Source organism: Festucalex cinctus, chromosome 7, assembly GCF_051991245.1.
Source record: "Festucalex cinctus isolate MCC-2025b chromosome 7, RoL_Fcin_1.0, whole genome shotgun sequence".
In the NCBI taxonomy this organism is placed as follows: Eukaryota; Metazoa; Chordata; class Actinopteri; order Syngnathiformes; family Syngnathidae; genus Festucalex; species Festucalex cinctus.
Window position 1 is genome coordinate 9,089,921 of NC_135417.1, and position 22,667 is coordinate 9,112,587.

At 40.3% G+C, this 22,667-nt stretch overlaps 2 protein-coding genes across 5 annotated transcripts in view; both read right to left on the reverse strand.

Moving 5' to 3' along the window:
- atp1a3b (ATPase Na+/K+ transporting subunit alpha 3b) overlaps positions 1 to 1,205 on the reverse strand; it is a 39,568-nt gene extending 38,363 nt beyond the window's left edge. The window contains exon 1 of one of the 3 annotated variants that reach the window (XM_077526521.1): positions 1,057 to 1,205. Coding sequence is in view for 1 of the 3 variants with exons in the window: in XM_077526518.1 (XP_077382644.1) it covers positions 1,057 to 1,107 (51 nt within the window). In the remaining 2 variants the exon portion in view is untranslated. The remainder of the gene's footprint in view (positions 1 to 1,056) is intronic. The other 2 variants (XM_077526518.1, XM_077526523.1) reach the window with 2 other exon arrangements.
- Positions 1,206 to 4,448: 3,243 nt separating this feature from the next.
- LOC144022067 (poliovirus receptor homolog) overlaps positions 4,449 to 22,667 on the reverse strand; it is a 146,639-nt gene continuing 128,420 nt past the window's right edge. The window contains exons 7-10 of one of the 2 annotated variants that reach the window (XM_077526527.1): positions 6,267 to 6,393; positions 6,100 to 6,163; positions 5,471 to 5,554; positions 4,449 to 5,176 (exon numbers count right to left, since the gene is read on the reverse strand). In XM_077526527.1, the coding sequence (XP_077382653.1) occupies positions 4,958 to 5,176; positions 5,471 to 5,554; positions 6,100 to 6,163; positions 6,267 to 6,393 (494 nt within the window). In that variant the 3' untranslated portion in view covers positions 4,449 to 4,957. Of the gene's footprint in view, positions 5,177 to 5,470; positions 5,558 to 6,099; positions 6,164 to 6,266; positions 6,394 to 22,667 lie in introns of both variants that reach the window. The other variant, XM_077526526.1, reaches the window with a different exon arrangement.

Sequence of the window (22,667 nt, forward strand, 5' to 3'; positions counted from 1 at the left end):
GCGCTTTGTGACAGTTCAGGCTGTTTGAAAGCGTTATATAAATAAACTTGTATGATTTAGAACATTGTTTATGAGAGGACTAACGTTAACTGAAACTAGCTAAAACAACTGCGTTAATATAAGCTGTTTTATGTATGATTTAGAAAATTGTTTATGAGAGGACTAACGTTAGCTGAAACTAGCTAAAACTCTGGGTTAACATAACTTGTGTTATGTATGATTTAGAAAATTCTTTATTTTAGCAAGAGCTACATCTGTCTATTTTTTTTTATTTTTATTTTTTTTAAGTGTGTAGCAGATAAAGAAAGTTAAAAGTGGCTATCACCACTAGCACTAGTTAGCTTGCGGTTATCTGGCGCTATGCTAATTTTTTTTCACATTGTTACAACCTGAGCAGGTGTTGCTTTGTTTACTTTCAGGCCCATTAATATAAGTCGGATGTTCTCTGATCATTTAATGGTTTTTTTTTGCCATCTGTAGTTAACGTAATCAATTCCACTCTCTTCTAATCAGTTACAATGTTACTTTGACTTTTGAGGACGAGTTTCGCGTGCTACAATCTGTCACTCTGCTGTTTTCTTGTGTTGTTTTTTTTTTTTTCTCAACCTAACAGTATCGTAAATAGTATACTTATTCAGCGACAGATACAGTTCTGTAAAAATTTGAGGATGGTAACCCCACAGAGACAGAAAAAGTAATACCTGAACGGTTGAGCCTTCCCTACATATTGCATTGGTATTGTTCAGAGAAAAAAAAACAAAAAACATTTACAGTTGCTCCTTTGCAGGTGTTCTTTATCGCAGCGGTGGTCTGGAACGTGACCCCCACGACAAACAGTGATTACTTGCATTGCATCTGACATATGAAGGCCATATTAAGTAGTCACCCTCCAACATTCCACTGGGTTCTGATAAAATTGCTACTTAACCAAACGCCACTTTGTAACTCTTCAAAATAGCCATCCAAGGTCATTGGCGGGGTCCCGGGGCCTTATCTGGCTCAAGCAGGCCTGCATTTAGAAACGTGTGTGTGCGTGGCGTGTGTGCGTGTACTCACCAACCAAGCTAGCAGCACACACCCAAACATGCTCATCATGGTCATACACATTATGATGGATCCATCATGTGTGCTTCCACATTGTTGGTTTGTTGTCTTGGTGGAGGTCACCCGCTAATTCCTCCAAGCACCTCGTTTTCCACCCTCCCTTGTGTCCAGCCACAGTTCTCGCAATCCTTTCTTCTTCTTCTTCTTCTCTCCTGCCGCTATTTTTAACCGGCTTAGCGGCGCAGAGGCGAGCGGATGTTTATTCTCGGCCTTCGCCGGTTACCTGCCTTGCAAATCAGTCAGTTAATCTCGTCATGCAGCAGAATGTCATTGCCTGGAATTTTCTTGACAGACATAAGACAAATTTAATCTTCAAGCAGTGTTGAGTTTTCTGCCATTAGTGTTCATTTCGTCAACAAAAACTGAACAAAAATAATTTCGTCAACACACAATTTTCACCAGACTATAACTAGACTCGACTAGACTAAAACCTCATTAATAAACAATAACTGGGACTAAATCCGTATGCATTTTCATCAACTAATGAATACAAGAGGAAAATGTCCTAAACTTAATAAAAACTGGACCACAATCTGTGGACATTTTAGTTCATGAACAAAAACGAGACAAAAATGTCATTTTGTAATATCTTGTTTCTGCTCATTTGTCACGTCTGGAACACACTGCCATGTGACACACAGCACAAACACATGGGACAGACATGAAGTGGATTCACAATGAAAGGTTTAAAAAAAAAAAAAAAAGTAAATTATAGTTATGTCATTAATCCAACGGCTACAATGTTCCAACAATAATGTTAATGCTACTGCTAACTAATGCTGGCTAACTTACTAGCTCATACCATGGAGCCGCAGTAGCCACTTCATAAACACATGAATTAGCATAAAACCGTTAGCTTGCTAACAGCGAGCTTGCTAGCAGCTAGCTGGATAGCAGCTAGCTGGCTAACTTACTAGCTCATAGCATGGAGCCACAGTAGCCACTGTAATTGTGTGTGAAGTTGTTTTTCATCAAAAAGATGAGAAAATTTTATGTGAAATAATTTTAGATCCGAAAAAATTTAATACAGCCTGCTGGCAAAAAAAAATATATACAGGGGTAAAATGGCTGTTCTGACTAAAACGAGACTAAAATGTTGACAGTTTTTGTTGACTAAAACGATGAATAAAATTATGTTTTCTTGGACTAAAATAAAGACTAAAATGCTACATTTATAGTTGACTAATAATGGACTAAATAAAAATGAGATGAGGTTGACTAACTGTGATAAAAACTCACAAGCGTGACAGAAATTGGACTAAAACTGAGACTAAATTTAAAAATGGCAGACAAAATGAACACTCTTTTCCCTTCGTGAATCTACCAAATGATCTTCAAATTTCAATGCCATACTTTGCTCATAATACGCTGAGCAATTTCGCGCCCATCTGTCTAGGAAACCCGCTTCCCATCCGAGCTCATTTGCTCGAATGCACATGTCGAAGTTAGACAACGTGCGAGCCTTGGAATTTGCCCAAAATGGCTGCCTCAAACCGAACTTCTGTTCCATTTTGGACCTTGGGTTCTTGAGACTATTTTGTGCCTTCTGTGAAGACAGATGGGTTCACCCAATTTCGTCAAACAGTGAAACTAGTGTTTGTGTGCTGGAGTGAAGCGGGGGTAAAAAAAAAAAAAAAAAAAATAAAAAAAAATAAAAAAAAATAAAATAAAAAAAAAAAATGGAGCAATGAAGCTATTGTAATATATTGCATGTGAGCAAGGAGAGCCACTGTCACCAATGGACTGCAGCCATTTTTCAAACAGGAATTTCACACAAACAAATAGGTACATAACACAGCTGTAGGTCACGCGCTCACACCCAGACGCTCACGTGCAGACTTACAGTAGCCTACTTGGCCACACCCATTCATGACACATCCAACACGCAATTACATTACATGGAGTGCATTTGTTGGTCATGAATTTATCAAGTTTGTGTTTGTACATTCAATACAGTACTATTTCTCGTTACTAAAACCACGTAGCAGAAAATTTGGTTTGTATTTTTATTTTATTTTTTTGGGGGGGGCTTACCTTTTTGCAGGTACACACCTGACCAAGAATGTTTGGAAGATATGTAAGACTCTTTTTTTTTTTTGGTGCATTTACAGTCTCCACGCAGGAAATGAATCACGCTGGGCTAAAAATGGCAGTTTCATGTCATCGGAGGATGTGGAGCTTAAGATAGAGCTAGATGAGTCAGAGAAGACGAGATAGGTACTGTTCATTGGACCGAAAACACATTCGGCTTTTGAGTATAGTCCCTTAATAAAGACAGCTGCTGTCCTTTTGTGTTTGAAAATATAAATAAATAGTAAACAACAGACCTACCTATCTTTATTAAATGTTATGTTTTCCACAGTAGCAACAAGCTCCAAAGCGTCGTGTTTTAGAGCCACACTGCCACCGGCTGGACGGATTGTAGAATTACAGTTCGGTCCAAAAGGATCTGGACCATTCGTTATAAACATCTTTATGAACGACGATAAAGGCTAATAAAATACATTAAGCGTCAAAGAAGATAAATGATCTTAATGTAAAAAGTGCTGTACTTACGGTTCCACGTCACCATTAAAAAAAAAAATTAAAAAAAAATAGCCATGCAATCCAAAGCAGGTAGGCTACTCAGTACCAGGTCAACTTTTTCAATTCGAATGCTATAATGAGTCTATGTTGCATTGGAAGCTGTTATAATATCCCAAAAAAGGGAAGGGGGTGGGGGGGACGTGGGGGGGGGGGGGGGGGGGGGGGGTTGGGGGTTGAACATCAATTAACAAAAACAAAACAAATAATAAAAACAGGTATCACAATTAAAAGACAACATTTCTACTTCTATTTTTTACATAAAGCACTCATTTATTATTAATTAATCACAAAAAAATTATCACAATTAATCATGTATTAACGCAGATTAATCACACTTAATTCTGACCGCAGATGATCCTTTAGTGGGTGCAAAAAGTAAAGCATTTAATAAATATTTGTGGTATGACATTCAGAATATTTGGTCTAGTCAAAAATATTGGGCTCATTTTTTCCCCCCATTTTAAATTATGCAAGTAATTAACTGATGAGAAAAAGAGGAGGATGAGCGTGCAGTGGATTAAAAAAATACGGAAGACATAACATTAAATGTCAAAATAACGCATAACAGGTGCTCTTCAAATTAAAAAAAAATGTTGATAAATTCCTTTTCAATTAAGTGATTTAACGTGATAAATCAAAAATACAAAAATGTGATTAATCTGATTTTTTTTTTAAAATGTCATCGTTTGACAGCTCTAATTTCTGTGCAAAAAATGCATGACGTTTTGTTTTCTCTCCCTCTGAATCATACAGATCAATTCATTTGAGCATTTTTTTTTAATAAAAAGATGATTTCATAACATAGTTCACATGTTGGCTCAAAAAGCACTGACGAGAGGAAAAACCTTAAAAAAATTGACCCGTTTAATCAGTTACAGTAGCATGCACCGTTGACTTTCAAAACAGAACTAATCCTTCACTGCAGCGGTGGAGATTGTATCCGATTTTCAAGGCCGTAATCCAGATTTACCCCATAATCCGTGTTATCATGATGCTAGTTAAAACTAAATATTTATGTACATAAAATAAAAAAATAAAAAAAAGAATCTCAAGTAACAGATACCACAAAACCATCAACTCCATTGATTTCATTCACTCTGATGTAACAAGTTGACATTTACGGTACAGTTAAAATCCCCAATGTCCACCCCCCCAAAAAATGAAATTTTGTACTTTTGTTGGCTCAAAAAAGGTGAAATTGACTAAAAAATAAAATCACACAATTCACGCACACATACACACATTCCTGTCCAGTGGCGCACACGCTTCACACAAACATGGCGGGCGACACGAAGCTGTCCCCGCGGCCGACGACGTTGGCACCGTGCCGGTACTCGCGGGGTTCGTTCCCGCTGCGCTCGTAGAACGGCGGCGCTTCGCTGTTGCCGGGGTCGTCCCACCCGGAGGGGGCGGGGGCGTGGTAGTGCACCCGCGCCCCCTCGCCGCCGCCGTTGTCCTCGTCGTCCTCGTTCGGAGCGTCCAGGTCCTGCAAGGAATCGAAAGCGATCAAGACTCATGGGAAGGAAGGCTGCCTCGCAGTCAAAAGTTCTGGGTTCAAATCTTGATCCTCACAGTCTCCAGGACTGTCCTGACGAGGGAAGTGCGACACCGCGAATCAAAATGTAGCTACGGCTGGCTGCTAACTGGCTAACCGTTAGCCAGTTTGCGTGTACAAAAGGGCAGGTTGTGTGCATCCTTGGATTAAAAACAATAATAATAAAAAATCTCCCCCTTACAGGCCACCAGTTTGAGTGAGTTTTGGACGGTGTGCGATTCTCACCGTGACTGGCTCTGCATCCTGGGTGCTGTAGTGCTGGTTATACAGGAGGCGCTCTTCAGCAGGGGGGACGTTATTGGCGGCCACCTGCTATACACACACAGTCATTTTTGAAAGAAAAAAAAAAAAAAAAGACAGTATTCCTCCATCTTATTTTCTTTTTAACTCATTCAATCCCAAAAACGTGTAAAAACGTTTTTCAACACTTTGTTCTTCCCTCCCAAAAACGTGTTTACACGTTTATTTTTCTTTTTTTTTAATGCAAGTGCATACAGAAGGCTTTGATGCAGCTTCTGATATGAAGAGGTGGATTAAAGGGATGGCAGTTATTGCGACCAGCAGGTGGCAGCAGAGTATACGCAATCAGCCAGGGCCATGTTGCAACAAGCTCTTTTTGTCAGTGTTTTCACCAGGAATGCGAATCATGATGAAACTTAGCTATATTCTAATGCTAATTGTTGCAAAACGGAAACAGATACAAATATACTTTTTCTTTTCCTGATGAAAGCAGAGACTCTAATCTTTCTTTTGGTGATGTTTTTATAGCAATAGAACACAATATTCTAAGGGGGCCTTGCAAAAATCAGTCAAAATCATAAAATCCTTCAAGGGGAAATTCAACAAAGCCTCACCGGCCTCACAGCAGTGTTGTTGTTCTTCTTCTCGGGCGGCGGGGGCTTGTGCTTGGGGGGCCCGCTGCAAAAAAAACCCCCAAAAAACAAAAAAACGTTTTGTTTTGTTTTGTTTTCAATGCAGCTGACAAAAAAAGTGGGCGTGAGGCACCACAGCAAACACTCACTCTTTGCCGGCGCGATGTTTCCGGTACATGGCGATTGCCGTGCCGATGATGGCCACGATGAGGATGACGCCGATGATGGCGCCGATGATGCTGCCGGTGGTCGCTCCTTTCTCGGGAAGGCGGGTGCCTGAGGAGCGACACAATCATCTTCATTAAGAGTCAGTTTAAAGGCAGCAAAAAAATCAAAAAAAAAAAATCGCAATAATCAATTTACAGAAAATCATATCGAGATTAATCGGTATCAAATCGAATCGTATGGATCGAATCGCCCGATACTAGGAAATTCACACCTCCGTACACCGGCTCGGAGCTCGTAAGGGCAATAAGCCCCGTCCTATTATTGCTAAGTTCGAACATTTTAAACATAAAGAATTGGTAAAAAGTAAAGGACGGGAGCTCAAAGGGACATCTTTCGGGATGAATGATCAATTCCCAAGAGAGATAAACGAGCGGCGAAAAGTACTGTTTCCTATCATGAAACAAAATAGACAGGAGGGTAAACGGACTTCGATGGTCGTTGATAAATTATATATCGACGGCCAGCTATTCCGAAACCCAACCTCGACCCCTTGGCTGTTCTAACTGACAATTGGTAGAGCCGAGCATTGTGTGATTATTTGACGTAGGTATATGTATATGTATGTGTATGTATATGTGTATATATGTATATATATGTATATGTATATGTATGTATATGTATGGATAATGGGTTACGAAATAGAATATGAATTTATATTATGCATAGGCTATAAAGTAATAATAATAATAATAATAATAATATAGAAATATATTCTTAAAAAAATAAATTAATAATAATAATAATAATCTCGCTTAGGTCACCATTTACTGGTGTATTGTTATGTTGAATCCCCCACAGATTTCCTTCACACTCACTTCCCCCCACGTTTCTTCACTATTATACTTATCTACTTGCTATCTCTCTCTTTATATAAATTATATAAATTGCCTAATTACTCTTTTGCTATCCTACAATATGTTAATATTAATAAGCAGCTTATATAGATGTATACATAAGACTGAGTCTATATTGCTTGTATGCAGAAATTAGCTCTGGTCTCCTGGAATGTGTGTGGCGCTCGCTCCCAGGCAAAAAGAATAAAAATTTTAGACCATCTCTCAAAATTTAAGGCAGATATTTGTCTCCTACAAGAAACCCACTTACAAAAATCAGAAGAAAAATTATTTATAGATAAAAATTTTAGTCAAGTTTACTCTGCCTCCTATAATAGTAGACAAAGAGGTGTCTCTATACTTATACATAAGAATTTATTCTTTACTCTAAATAATATAGTAACAGATTTAGAGGGCCGATATATTATTATCCAGGTAACTATATTTAATAAAGTATATACAATTGGTAATTTATATGCCCCAAATAATGATGACCCTGATTTTTTCCATGAATTTTTCTCTCGGTTACTCGATTTAGCAACAAATTCTACTATTATTATTGGAGGTGATTTTAACACGGTCTTGAACCCGTTAATAGATCGTTCTAATAATACGATATATACAAGGCGATTACGATCCGCTAAAGTAATAGATGAGTATATGGAGGATTTTGGCCTCAGCGATGGCTGGAGACTTCAAAACCCAACTAAGAAGGAATTTACTTTCTTCTCTGCTGTGCACCGATCATTCTCAAGAATTGATTTTTTCCTTACAAATAATTCTATTGTTGATAAAACTGCTATAAAAATACATTCTATAATTATAAGTGATCATGCACCAGTCTCCCTCACTCTACAAATTGACTCTACCTTTAAACCTCCCCCGATATGGCGTTTTAACATCTCATTACTGAAAGACGTAGAGTTTGATAAAATTATTAGAAGGGAGTGGGCAGATTTTTTGGAAATAAATGACTCTCCAAATATATCTCCATCTCTTCTCTGGGAAGCAGGGAAAGCGGTAATTAGAGGGAAAATTATATCATATTCAACTTATAAAAAGAAACAGGATCAAAAATTAGAAAAATACCTGGAAGATAAAATTAAACAACTAACGGATGAATATGTATTAAACCCAAATAATCAAATATGGATAGAACTACAGAATATAAAAATACAGTTAGATAACATGTTATCTAAAAAGACAGAGTTTATAATACAACAGTTGAGATATAATAATTTTGAACATAATAATAAATCAGGTAAATTCCTGGCAAATCAACTTCAACGGAATCGGGAAAAATCTCTTATAACGGCTATTAAAGATATAAATGGTGAATGCACACAATCACCAGAAGAAATTAACCATATTTTTTATAACTATTATCGAAATCTATACACAGAAATTAATAGACCTAACCCTGAATATATTGAGGAATTCCTAAACAGCTTAAATATACCTCAGTTATCTATTGAACATAAAGATATTCTCGATACCCCGCTTACTATAGATGAGTTGTATCGTGCTTTAGACAGTATGCCTAATGGCAGAGCACCTGGTCCAGACGGCTTTCCGGCTATATTTTTTAAACATTTCTGGTTAATGTTTGCTCCATTATTTCTAAGAGTAGTAACTGAAATTAAAAGTAAAGGTGATATACGTCAAGATATGAATATAGCAGCAATTAAACTTTTATTAAAGCCAGAAAAAGACCCTACCCTCCCGTCAAGTTACCGACCGATATCACTAATTAATACCGATATTAAAATTATCGCTAAGGCCTTGGCATCTCGATTAGAGACGGTAATCTCGACAATTATTCATAGTGATCAAACAGGTTTTATTAAAGGTCGTCATTCTACTAATAATATTAGGAGACTCTTTAACTTGATTAGTATGTCACAGCGGCATGATAAAAAGGCAGTTGTTATTTCGCTGGATGCAGAAAAAGCATTCGATAAAGTTAACTGGTCCTTCCTCTTTGCTGTCTTAAATAAATTCGGCTTCGGGGAGTCATTCATTCAATGGGTCTCAATATTATATGATTCTCCTAAAGCTACAGTTACTACTAATGGGATTACATCACAGAGTTTTACTTTACAAAGGGGAACAAGACAAGGGTGCCCAATTTCTCCTTTATTATTTGCTATATTTATTGAGCCGCTTGCATTAGCTATACGTCAGGATAGACGGATCCAAGGAATCCACTCCGGGACAATAGAACATAAAATTAATCTATATGCCGATGATATATTACTCTATTTAGAAGAACCTGCTATTTCGCTAGGGGAAGCATTTAAATTAATAACTAAATTCTCTCACTTATCAGATTACTCTATTAACTGGACAAAATCAACATTATTACCTATTACAGAAAATTCATGGAATCCTACAAGTCAGGATCCACACTACTCCTTTCCTACAGGTAATTTAAAATACTTAGGTGTTAAAATTTCACCTAAGTTAACTGAATTAACTTCTTTAAATTTTTCACCATTATTGGATAGTATCCGTAGTGACCTGGAACGCTGGAATAATCTTCCGATCTCTTTAATAGGACGGATAGCTACTATAAAAATGAAAGTTTTACCAAAGATTAATTATTTATTTTCAATGATTCCATTTAAACCTACGTCTAACTGGTTCCAATCGCTGGACTCTGCTATCATAAAATTCTATTGGAATAAAAAAAAAGCCAAAATTAGTCTATCTACTCTTCAGGAAAGTAAATCTAAAGGAGGTTTAGAGGCACCAAACTTTATGTACTATTATCTAGCTAATCAACTACAATATCTTGTGCTATGGACACAACCCAACAGAGATACTAACTGTTGGTTGGAATTGGAGCAGAAGGATTGTAATAATCTTAGACTGTCAGATTTACTCTTTATTACAAAATCAATAAGACGACATAATTGTTTTAAAAACCCAATGATAGCCGCCACCCTGACTGCCTGGTGGAAGGCATTAGAAATTACAAACTCCCAATTGGCGCCCTGTGGGCTCTCTCCCATTTGGCATAACCCCGACTTTCAACTTAATAATCAGTCGTTCCATTTAAGCCTATGGGAGCAGAAAGGAATTACACACCTTCATCATCTTTTCTCAGATAATAAGTTTATATCATATACAAACTTGGTCCAGAAATATGAAATAAAAAAGGGAAATTTCTTACATTATCTGCAAGTTAAAAATATGGTTAAGAAACAAATCCCAACACTTCAAGATACGCTCCAACTGCCTGTCTTAGCTAAAGATATTATAAAGCTTTCTCCAACAACAATAAAGAAAATATCAAAAATATATAAGTTATTTTTATACACAAATAAAACGTATTTACCGACTTTAAAATGGGAAAAAGACTTGTCTATAGTTCCGGAACCAGACTTTTGGACCCAAATCTGTGAAAATGTATTTAAAATGACCAAACAGACAAATTTGCAACTTATCCAATATAAGATACTTCATAGAACATATATTACACAATATATGATGAAAAAAATGGGACTCTCTGACTCCGACATTTGTCTCCAGTGCTCACAAAACACTGCCGATACTTATCTTCATGCTTTATGGTCATGTACTCCAGTGCTGCATTTCTGGACTAAAATCTTGGAAAAGCTCGCTGATATATTAAACTGTAGGCTTCCTTTATCTCCAAGACTGTGTTTACTAGGTGACTTAACAATAACTGAGCGACCATGTAAACAATCTCAATCTATATTTATAGCCCTTACTATTGCTAAAAAAATAATCCTTGTCAATTGGAAAAATAAACAATCTCTAAATATCGACCACTGGTTAAACTTACTAATAAATTATATCTCAATGGAAAAAATCTCTGCCTTAAATAAAAATCAAGTATCAAGATTTAAACAAATATGGTCTATGTACATAGAATATTTTAATCTCAATTTGGCAACTTAATCCTGCCAAGATTCTGCCTGTTAACGAGAGCCACCACATCGTTACAACTTCTGTTTTCGCTGCTCCTGTATTTGGTATTTTGTATCTGATTGTTTTTATTTTTATATAGTCAGGAACCTAGTTGCTGCTAGTGGGCTCGAGCATACCACACTATACGACACTATACTCAATAACTCCTTAAGATCTATTTCTAGTGGGCACTAAGCATCAACACTTGGTGTTACTGCATGCTAATTAGTCAATTTTCTTGACGCCGTCCCCTGTGGTCGGGCGGGGGTGGTTCTGCCCCCCCCCCCCCCCCCCCCGTTGTCTGCTCGGTGGCGGTTGCGTCTTGGCCGCTCCCTGGGCCCCCTGTGGGGTGCGGTGTTGGGGTGCTTCCCCTGGTGCCCGGGGCGGTGCCGTCCCGGCGCGGTCCGCTGCTCCGTGCCCGGCGGCGCGGTTCGGGGTGGGTGGGCCTCCGGTGTGCCCCGTGGTTCCCTCTCCCCTCCCCCTTCCTCCCCCCCGTCGCCTCTCCCTCCTCGCCTCCTCCCGCCCATCCTCCTCTGCCTCCCGGTCCCTTTTCCCTTGTCGCCCTCCCTCCTCCTCTCCCCCCCCGCCTCCTGCCCTGCAGCCGCCCTTTCGCCTTCTTGTCGTCTTCTCCCCGCTTCCCCCGCCCCCCCCCCCCCCTTCCCTGTCTGCCCTGCGGCCCCTCCCCCTCCCTCTCCCTGGGCCTGGGGCTCCCTCCCCGGCCCGGGCGTCGGGCTCCGGGGGCCGGGCGAGGGTTTGGGGCCTGCCCCGCTCCGGTATAACTCCTGGTGCCCCGGGCGGGCCCCGGTGGCTGGTGGGCTGTCCGGTAGCCCTGCTGCGCTGGCTGTCCGCCCATTGTGGTGCCGGGTGGATGAGGTGGGGGGCGGCGGGGGGTGGGGGTGCTGGGGGGCGGGCGTGCCACCTACACCCGCCGGGTTGGGTGAGGCCCCGCTGGTCGCTCCTCTTACTCACTTCACTAGCTTGCACTATACACTTTGTAAATATACACATAGGGCACACAACACATTTCTTGGTGGGGTGGGGAAGGGTGGAAACACCGTCTTCACCCTTCAACTCCCCTCCAATTTTAATGCACCTCACGTCCAAGGGGAGGGGTGAGTTGGGGCGGGGAGCCATCAGAGGGGATGGACTGCAGTGCCTGGCAGCGCTGTGGTCCCCCCCATTTGTGTCCCTGCCCCACCACTTTGTCCCTCCATTCCCTTTTTTAATGCACCACACATATACATATTCATTTTTTGGGGGGGGATACGGGTGTGTCGGAGTAGGGGAAATTTTTTCCCTCTGCTCCGACTCACCTGCTCCCAATTTTAATGCACCACACGCACACACTTGTATATACACTGGGTGGGGCCACATTCACGGTGTAAGGGTAGAGCTCGCCAGTCGGCGAGCTGGCGGACTCAGTAACAGGGTTAGGTGTCACTTGTACTCTGGCGTGACGACCGGGGCCTCTCCCCACCGGGCTCGGTGTTCTGGTGTCCCGCCTTCTCCCCTGGTGCTTCCTCCTCTGCTTCCCCCCTCCCGCCGCGGTGCAAATCTCGCGCGGCTGGAGGTGGGGTGGGCACATCTTCCCTCTCTGCGCTGCTGCCCGGTGCCGGTTTCCGGGGGGGGGTGGGGGGTTCTCGCGGGGGGCCGGGTTCGCGGGGGGGGGGGTGGCGGCCGTCGGGGGGGGGCGGCTTGTTTGGGGGGGGGGTGGAGGTATGGGTGGGTGGGGGGTTGGGTGCTGGGGGTCGGGGTGTGTTCGGGGGTTTGGGGGTCGGGGGTGGTGGGGCCTGGGTCGTGGTGGATGGCGGGTTTGGGTGGGGTGCGGGGGGGTCGTGGGGGGATGGGGGCTGGGGACCGGTGGGGCGCTGTGGGGGCCCGCTGGGCCTCGTTCTGCGGCCTTGGGCTCGGGGGTGTGGGCCGGGGCTGGGGCGGGGGTGTTCCGGGTATCTGGGTCGGCTCGCTGACCGGTGTCCGCTCGGGTGGCTTGGGGGTGGCCTTGGTGCTGCCGCGGCCTGGGGATTCCGGGGGGGGTGGGGGGGGGGGGGGGTGCTCGCTTTGCTGGACCGCGGTTGACGGCTTCTCTCTTTGGTGGTGGTCCTTATGCATGCCAGATCCGTCGCACCAGCATCTACTGAAACTCAACAGAAGTACCCTCTCCCTCCCACAGCCCCTTGAATCAGTTGGTGCTGGTGTCTGTGGTTCTCACTTTTCTTTATCTATCCTTCCCTCCTTCCTCTCTTTAGTTTTTCCTCTGGTCACTTGAGATCTTAATTTATTAGAAGTATGAGGTTTCTGGGGTTGGCATAAGACTCCGGTTTTGTAACCACGCAGGAGGGGTCTTGTTGGTGCTGGACTTCACTTTGATGGATTGGATGTACTGGCTTCTATTGATCTCACTCTGCCTTATCGATCCTTCCCTCCTTCCTCTCTTTAGTTTTTCCTCTGGGCTCTTGAGATCTCGCTAAATTTGCTGGAATTTAGAGGCTTCCGGGGTTGGCGTAAGACTTTGATTTTGTAATCATGGGGAAGGCAGGAAGTGTTTGGTCGGTGCTGGATGTCACTTTGATTTACCTTTCTTTTCTCTTTATTTCTTTTTTTTCTGACCTTTTCTCTGGTCTCCTGACCATTTAAATCTCACGACTCTGGCAAGATTCTGAAGTACCTGGTTAAGGCGAAGGGTAATGGGATATTTATAAGGTTTTAGGTGAATGAATGAGTATAAATTTATACGTATTTGCACGCACGCACGCAAACGCACGCAAACGCACACACGCAAACGCACGCACGCACGCAAACGCACGCACGCAAACGCACGCACACATACACACACACAAAAAAAAAAAAAAAAAAAAAAAAAAAAAAAAAAAAAAAAAAAAAAAGGAAAAGAGCAATGATGACAAGACGTTGAATCGGTAAGACTACCGAATGAACAATTCTGAGCTCTTCAAAAAAAAAAAAAAAAAAAAAAAGAAAAAAAAAAAAAAAAAAAAAAAAAAAAAAAAAAAAAAAAAAAAAAAAAAAAAAAAAAGGAAATTCACACCCCTAATATTAATGTACTTCATATAAACATTGCGTAATAAGATCATGAAATAGAATGTAAAGAAATAAACAGAGTGTGCATCATAATTGAATGCTGCTGCAATTCAATTCATTGTGCTGCTCCTTCTGGTGTGCTCCCAAACTTGGCCACTGGGAGGCAGTGATTTTTTTTTTCTTCCCATATTTAACCAGTTTTATTGTGACAGTGGCTTAAATAAATATTAAATGTCATCACTAGTCTAGTTGTAAAATAGGTTTCACTAAAAGTTGTACACATACAAGTGTTCTCACACTCAAAGAGTATAGACACATGCAGTGATGTCATTATGCAGCGTTCTTCCCAGGGGGATTATGTAAATGAGGAGGCGATTAAAGCGCAGAGAAGACGCGAAAATGACTTTGGAGTGCAAACTGTGTTCCTTCCTGCTAATTGGGCAGGACATGATTTCATGTTTTTTTGTGCTTGTCTAATTATATTTCATTTCTCTTCTAAGTCTTCTACTAAAACGCCCTTTCCCCATGTCGCACGTTCACAAGCGTCTTTAAGATTCTGGATTTGTGGACTTCAATGACGGGTGAGAGCAGAAAACATTTTGCACCGTCTCATTTATACTGTCATGCAAAATACACATTTACATAACTTGGTAGGGAATAACGACGTCACATGGTGTGCTCATATCTGATAATAGCAGATCACAGATTTCATTATTGTGGAACTGATCAAGGCCAAATACATTCAAAAGCAAATATGTAATTTATCTTAAAAAAAAAAAAAAAAAAGTAATTATCAACAACTACAATATATGCATGTAGTGAGTAAATTACATTTTTTTTTATTGTATATATTTTTATATTATTTTATAAATAAAATAATTCACTACAATTTAAGTACATAATTATATATTATAATTATACATCAGATGATAGTGCATTGAATTTAATTGCTAAAATGTAAAAATAAAAAATAAAAAAATAAAACAAATAAGAATAATAAAATAAAAAATAAAATAAAAATAAAATAAAAATATGTACAATTTAATAAAAAGATTCATTTACAATTAAACTTGTATTAATTTCAATTTAAATTAAATTTAAAGTAATTAATTTATTAATTAAATTAGCAATTAAATTACACTAACTTCATATGCTATGTGTATCATAATGGAACATAAAATCTGATTTAGTAAAACTAATAACACCAAAAAATAAGAAGTATTATGAAAATGGCAGTTTACGTAAATATAATTTTCTTTTTCTTAAAATCGTATTCACAGAATGGTGAAAACTAAAAGTACTTCGTCAGATACAGTGCAAGATGCAAATACAAAAAAATTAATATATTTGGCTTCCCTTAAATGGAATACAGGCGGTCTTTCGCTTGGAATGACGTCATGACGTGCAGTGTCAGCCAGCGTCCACATGATGGCACTGTGCCTCCTCAAATGCACCCCAACGGCTTAGTACAAGGTGAAGTATTTTGTGTTTGTGTTTCAGTGCGATTGCTCCTCATTGCAACAATTGCCTTTTCATCAGGAACGCGCGTCATCCTCCATTTTGACTGCTGGGATCTTTCTTTTTTTTTTTTCTCACCCATTTGAACCCACTTTGTGGCCGCCCTTTATCTCAACACTTGTCATTAGGTGGCCCGCCAGTGTCATTGCGGCTCAGCGGGAAGGAGGCGGACGCCGCTAACCTCTGCCAGGGAATCGTGGAGGGAAGGCGAGGCAGCAAGACGGAAGGAGACGAAAGGCCAATTTGACAGCACGGAGGTGCAACATGTCAACATGAACGGAGCTCGCCCTCCGCCTCCTCTTAATGGAATAAACACACAGAGCAAGGCTGCATCCGGGTACGTGTGTTTACATACCTGGATGTACACACACAGATACACGTTTTTGTGCGAGCACTTCCACCTGCACAGCAAACTACAAACTGCAATTTCCCTCTTTCCAAACTCTGTACAGAATTATGTATGTGTCAGTGCCAGGGAGACAATGCCGCTTGAGCTGAAATGAATTCATGACTCATAAATCTAGATTTTTTTCTTTTTTCCCCCATCACAACATTGTGGATCATCACACTTTCCCATATACTCTAAAATGGATTATTTGGAATTATGCCTAGAAAAAATTCAAAACTTGGGAGACTTTGAACTGGTCACGTCAGACCGCAGTGGATGCTTTGATTGAAATGACCTCCCACCTCAAAAAAATAATAGATTTTTAATATTATATTTAATTAAAACATACAGCATTACATAAATACATATGATTTAATGTTACACCAATTAATTGTGCTGCTGCCACTGGTGTGCCTGCATTGGCCACCAGGAGGCAGTATAATACTGCACAGTCATGTAGACAAACGAAGAAGAATACTACTTCTTATCCTAACCAGTATTGGAAGTGAGTACTTTAAGATGTTTCATCATTTTTTTGCTTGTACAGCAGTGATTTTCAACGTGTAGTACTACATCGGACCACCAGTGGTACGTGGACACCCTCTAGTGGTGCGCAAAAGAACCACTGAGCATTATTTTCAAACTGTGCTAATTTTTAGTGCAGTTCAAATGTAACTTTTAAGTAAAATACATCTTTTCAAACTGCTTTCAAACATACATTTAGGCAAGGTAGTTTAAAAAATAAATAAACCATACAACAAGGTAAATCAAAGTTAATTTACTAGAGTGAGTAAGAATGTACAGCGCAAGAAAATAATTTTGTAAAAATTGATTATGATTATCTAGTCATCCAAACATCAAGGGATGCAAGGGATGAACATTAAATAGCATGATAGATGGGCTTGCAATACCGCCAGCCGCCACTGCGCAACAGGACGCCGTTGTTTGGATTGCATCACGTCCACCATATTTACACAAACCGCGCAGCTCACCCTTTGACACGCTCGTGTTGCTGGCCGTGCAAACCACGCATGCGTGTACGCATACTTAATAAAGGTGGAGAGAAAAAGGGAGCCCAAGCGGGTGAAAAATTGCAGCAGGCGCTCGGACTCCATCAAGTGGTGTTGTTGTTGTTGGACAAAGTTCACATTGCGAGGCAGCCAACAAGTGAAAAGGTCAGCGGTGCTCCTTTGGGCGGATCAATGTGAAGAGCGGCCGGTTAGTTACACATGTAGACTTTCCGATCCGTCCTCTCCGCCCCGACCCGCCACTCAAGCAGACACTCGCGCTCTCCCGTGGGGGCCCCGCAGAAGGAGAAGATGGAGGAGGAGGAGGAGGAGGAGAGGAAGAGGAGACGAGGCGGGATGCTTGGCTGCAAGTGTCAGAAATGATCGCAGATCCACTTGAGCAAGTTGAAAATGCTGCCGGCGGCTTTGACGCACGGATGTCAAGGAATACTTCAACTTTTATTACCTCCAGCATTACAGGAGGTCATGTTCGTTTTTTTTTTTTTTTCACACTCTCGGGATTTCTTGATACGATAGCTGGTTGCGTAGTTATTTAACGCGGATATGACAAGGGATTTCTGTGAAATTTGGAGTCATTACTGTACTGTTGCACTCCAGTTATCTGGGGTGAAGTGAACGTAACACAAAGAAAGTTGATTTTTTATTTTATTTTATTTTACTGCCACACGAGTCAATGTTGCAGACAGCAACAGCAAAGTGGGGGAAGGAAAGCTGACAGGACAACCAGGCAACCCAAAAAAAAACAAAAACAACATCAGACCAAATGAATGGACTAACCAATCATTCAAACATTTGAACTAGGGGTGTGCCAAAAAAAAAAATCGATTCATAAAAGAATCGAGATTCTCATTTATTAATCGAATCGAATTGATATTTAATATCCAAAAATCGATTTTATTTCAATTAGAAATGAAGAAGAAGGGGAAAAGGTAATTGTAGCCCACGTGCTGTTTTTGTGGAAAAAGACAATTACAAAATTAATAAATGTTTAACAAAACAAAAAAAAGACACTTTAATGTCTATTTGTCATTTTGTCTTGCAAAGCAGACTAGAGTACATCATGACAATGTTGTGCATATCTGTAAATTGAAGCAGAAATCATTTGTCAATCAAATGATTTTGAATCGAAAATCGTTTGAATCGAGAATCGAAAATCGATTCTGGATCGAATCGTAGACCCAAAAACCGTAATCGAATCGAATCGTGACGGTCAAAGATTCCCAGCCCTAATTTGAACTGAATGATGAATTAACCACCAGACCGACTGCCCATATGGAGGACAAACAAACAAACCAACCAACCGTTCATCCAACAAACATACCAACTCATCAAGCAGCCAACCAACCAACTAAACAGCGCACTGATGAATCCACCACCAGGCCAACAAACCAACTGCCAAGATAACCAACCAAACCAGGTGACCAAATGACATCATCAACCAGAGAATCAACAAACAAACAAAACGTAGCAACTACCCAACCGCTTGACCATCCAATCAACCAACTGACGCCTGCGCCGAACCAACCAAGCAATCGACACACAAACTAGCTGGCTGAAAACCCAACCAAATGAACCACCGGCTACGCCAATTAACCGAACGAGCCACGTGGTATAAAAGCTGCGAACAAAAAAGGTGTTTTCGCTTCTGTTCCCCGTTTTAGAAATCAGTGTCAATACTCGCACCAATTGGAACTCAGGGTGCCAAATTCACAACTGAACTGTGCACAGCGAGAGGTGGCGCCACTTTCATGTGTTCATTTCATTTCTACAGACATGTTGTCAAAGTTAGCGAGGTATGATAACACAATCAAACGTGATGATTGTGAAGCAAAGCATGCTCATTCTGTCTTGACTCAGCGATCCGCCAAGCAACCAAAAGAACCTGACGTAATGACAAAACAACTCAACAAATGACTAACTTCCTGTCCAAAGAAGTCCAGATGCCTTCGATTGTACATGTTGTCGATCACCATGACCTGTATGAGTCAAAATCCTCCCCTGGACGAAATCAGCCGATGACTCAAATGTTGCGAAATGAGATCCGAATGACGAGGAGATGAGTCTGGCTTGGCCCGTCTGACTTTGGCCATGAATTCTGTTCTACTTTTGTTGTATTTTCTACTTTCTTTCCTCTGAGTTCCTAAAGTATGACAGCGGACAGATTAGCGGGATGACCTCAAAGTTGGAGCGAGAGGACGAAACACTCAGCCTGAGAGGGACTCATTGACAGATGAGTCAAGGAGAGCCGTCGGGGGGGTCTCCAGAGCGGACTGGACTTCTGGAAAATGGCATTGGATGTGTGTGGGTGTGTGGGAGGGGTTTTTTTTTTGGGGGGGGGGGGAGGCTGATGCAGAGACAAGCCAGATGAAGGCAGTGATTAAGAGGCTGGCTCCAGATAAGCACAGAGACCCCCCCCCCCCCCCCCCTCCCCCTCACAGCTGCTTGTTCGATGACCGCTCGCCACTGACCTGTATATATGACTGGATAGCCCGTACGCGCCAGTGCAAGCCGTTGAAGTCACAGGGCGGCCATCTTGCTACTCCCACCTCGCGAGCAGACTACTGTGTAAACTATACGGTATATGTACAGATGAGACATATGCAGCTCGTAGGCCGGAGGGTTTGTGGTGGTCAATATTTTTTAAACAAGTAAAAAAAAAAATAATAAAAAAAAATAAAAAAATTAAAATTAAGTCATCTTTAAGTGGACATGGGACTGCTCGATTATGGAAAAAATAATCACGATAATTTTGGCCATAATTGAAATCATGATTATTCAAACTATTTTTTTTGGTACAAAAGAAAATGTTTAAGCATTTAAAAATATTAAGACCAATTTAAAAAAAACAAAAAAAACAAAACAGAAACACTAAAATTATGTCAGTTCCTCTTGGACCAAACAGAATTCATAATAATATATATTTATTATAATATTTATTTATTTATTTTTATGCAACTTGTGCATTGTGCAGTATGACGATCATTTATTTTTTGGTACAAAACAAGATAATTCAACAAGAGGTTCAATACACTTCAAACTTCAAACAATGTTTAAACATTTAAAAATATTAGGACCAATTTAAAAAAATACATAAAGACTATAATTATGAAAGTTCCTTTTAGACACCAATATTAGATTTGGCAGCGGCATCTTTCGCTGAATTACAGTTATAATTCTTCAATTAAAAAAATATATATATATATAAAAGTTTCCTCCTATAATAAACACCACTAAGCATGTAATTTATAAATGTATTTAAGGCAACTTTGTAAAATGTCGGAAGTCCTCCTGTTTATGTTTTATAAATTTAAAACACCATCAATCATGCTGTTTCTACAATGTCTCAAATGCTCTCCAATTTCGATACTGTACATGTATAGGATCGAATGCCGAGAAACGTTTCTTGGGAGGAGCAATATGGCGGCCTCGACACCTCGGAAAGTCTTGGCCTATCGGCTATCCAGTCATATATATAGATCAGTGCTGCTCACAAACTCCAAGGCGTGAAAATCAGGACGCGCCAAGACAAAGAATTTCCAGGATTACGATGAACACGTCCGGCTAGCCCGTTACAGGACATGCTTGGGCTAAACCCCCCACCGCCCCCCCCCAACCTCCCTCCCTCCCCTCCATCGCCGGCGTGTCGCAATAATTTGGGATTTGTTGGCTGGGGTAATACATCGGCACAAATCTGCGCCGTCTCCCCGCGCATCTCTTATCAGCTGTGCCTAACAAGTGGAGGAGATAAGCTTGTTTTTATTAACCCTCTCTGACCTCCTCCATGCGCAAAAAAAAAAAAAAAAAATAGCGCTGAAAAATTGCTATTCCTTCCACATTCGCTGCACATCCATGGCAGAAAACTTTCAGCCAGATAATGTGGCTGCTTTTGGATTAAGAGATTAGTAACTTGATGGGGAAAAGGGGGAAAAAAAACAAAAAAAAACAAAACAATCCCACTGTAGCTAAGATCAATTCCTAATGGGTTGGCTTGACTTTTTTAAAGGGACAGTAAATATCCCCCGTGATCCTCGGGTGACCTCCGGGAGCGACCACGTGGCGATGACGCGGTGGGATTGTCCGGCCTAGTGTGTAAAAAAAAAAAAAAAAAAAAAAAAAATAAAAAAAATAACACAAGGAGAGAAAAAAATAAAAAAATAAAAATAAAATAAAAAAAATAAAAAATAAACTTCCTCCCCGCGCAGCGTGCTCGTCAGGAAGACGAGCAAGCGTCTGTTTAATTATATAGATTGGCGCTCGTTTGATCATCCGCAACATCATTAATGTGGACGACGTTGGCTTGATTTCGTATTCTCTTTCAAAATCTCCACATTTACATCCAGGCAAACTTTTCTCAAAGAGAAAATATGAGTTACATATATTTTTTTTGTTTTTTAACCCTTAAAAAGTCCTTCAAATATCATTCCTTATGATGAAAAGCATCATCATCTCAAAAAATGTTGTACAAAAAAATATGAATATATTTTTTTTTCTCCCACTTTAAACCAGTCAATCTTTTTTTTAAAAAAAAAAAACCTTTCGTCTGAAAAATGTAATTAGTGTGGGAATGAAAGCGGGAAGACTTGGCAAGTTGGACATAAAATACACACACAGTCTTTTATACATACACGCCATTATTCAACATCAATAGTAATGCGCGCCGATCATTTGAGATAAGGTCAAATAAGCTTTACTCGTCACATAATAGGGAAATTTGCACAATTGGATGCGGGAAATAAAAGAAAAATAGCACACGGGGAGGACAACAGGATATGTGGCCATTGCATAAACTCAAGCACATGAACAGAATCGAACATACATCTGCAATTTTGCATGTAGAAAAGTGCAGAATGTTCACGCTAAAGATGACTTTTGTAGAAAACTGTACAAGATGCGAAATGGTGATTCATGCTTTGAATGGGCAGAAAGTGGCGACATCTGGTAGACAGATTAAAAAAATAAATAAAAAATTGCTGGCCTGAGGGGGGGAAAAAAACTCAGATTTTTAACTGTTTGACTGCCAAAAACGTTTAATGACGTATTCTAAAATCCTAATGAATGCCACCAAAAACGTTACTTGACATCAACTAGGTTTTTTTTTTTTTTTTTTTTTTTTTTTTTTGATCGATGGGCAGTGCAACGACTTGCGGAGCGTTGCCCGGTCAATGGAGTTGTGAAATCAAAAACACCCACTAACTTATGGCCAGCAGATGGCAGCATTGTATCCCTTTTCAATGGGCTCAAGGCGCATGATATGAGCTTTCAGCATTCCCACACAATTTCTGCAGAAATTGCACATAATTAATTTTTTTTTTTTTTTTTAATGGATTTGCAATGAATGACGGGCAGGACACACATATTACTTTTGAGTGAATTGATTTTTTTTTTTACATGTTGGTTCGCTGTTCAGCAGTTTGGTGCCATCCTTGAATGGTCATTTTTATGCAAGACTGGAGAAAAAAAAATAAATAAAATCATAGGGGTATGTGGTTATTTTGTTTTGTTTTGTTTGTGGATTTTTAATACATGCATTGAGAAATGTAATATGGAAAATGAAATTTTTGAACAGCACATATTTTGCGCTTT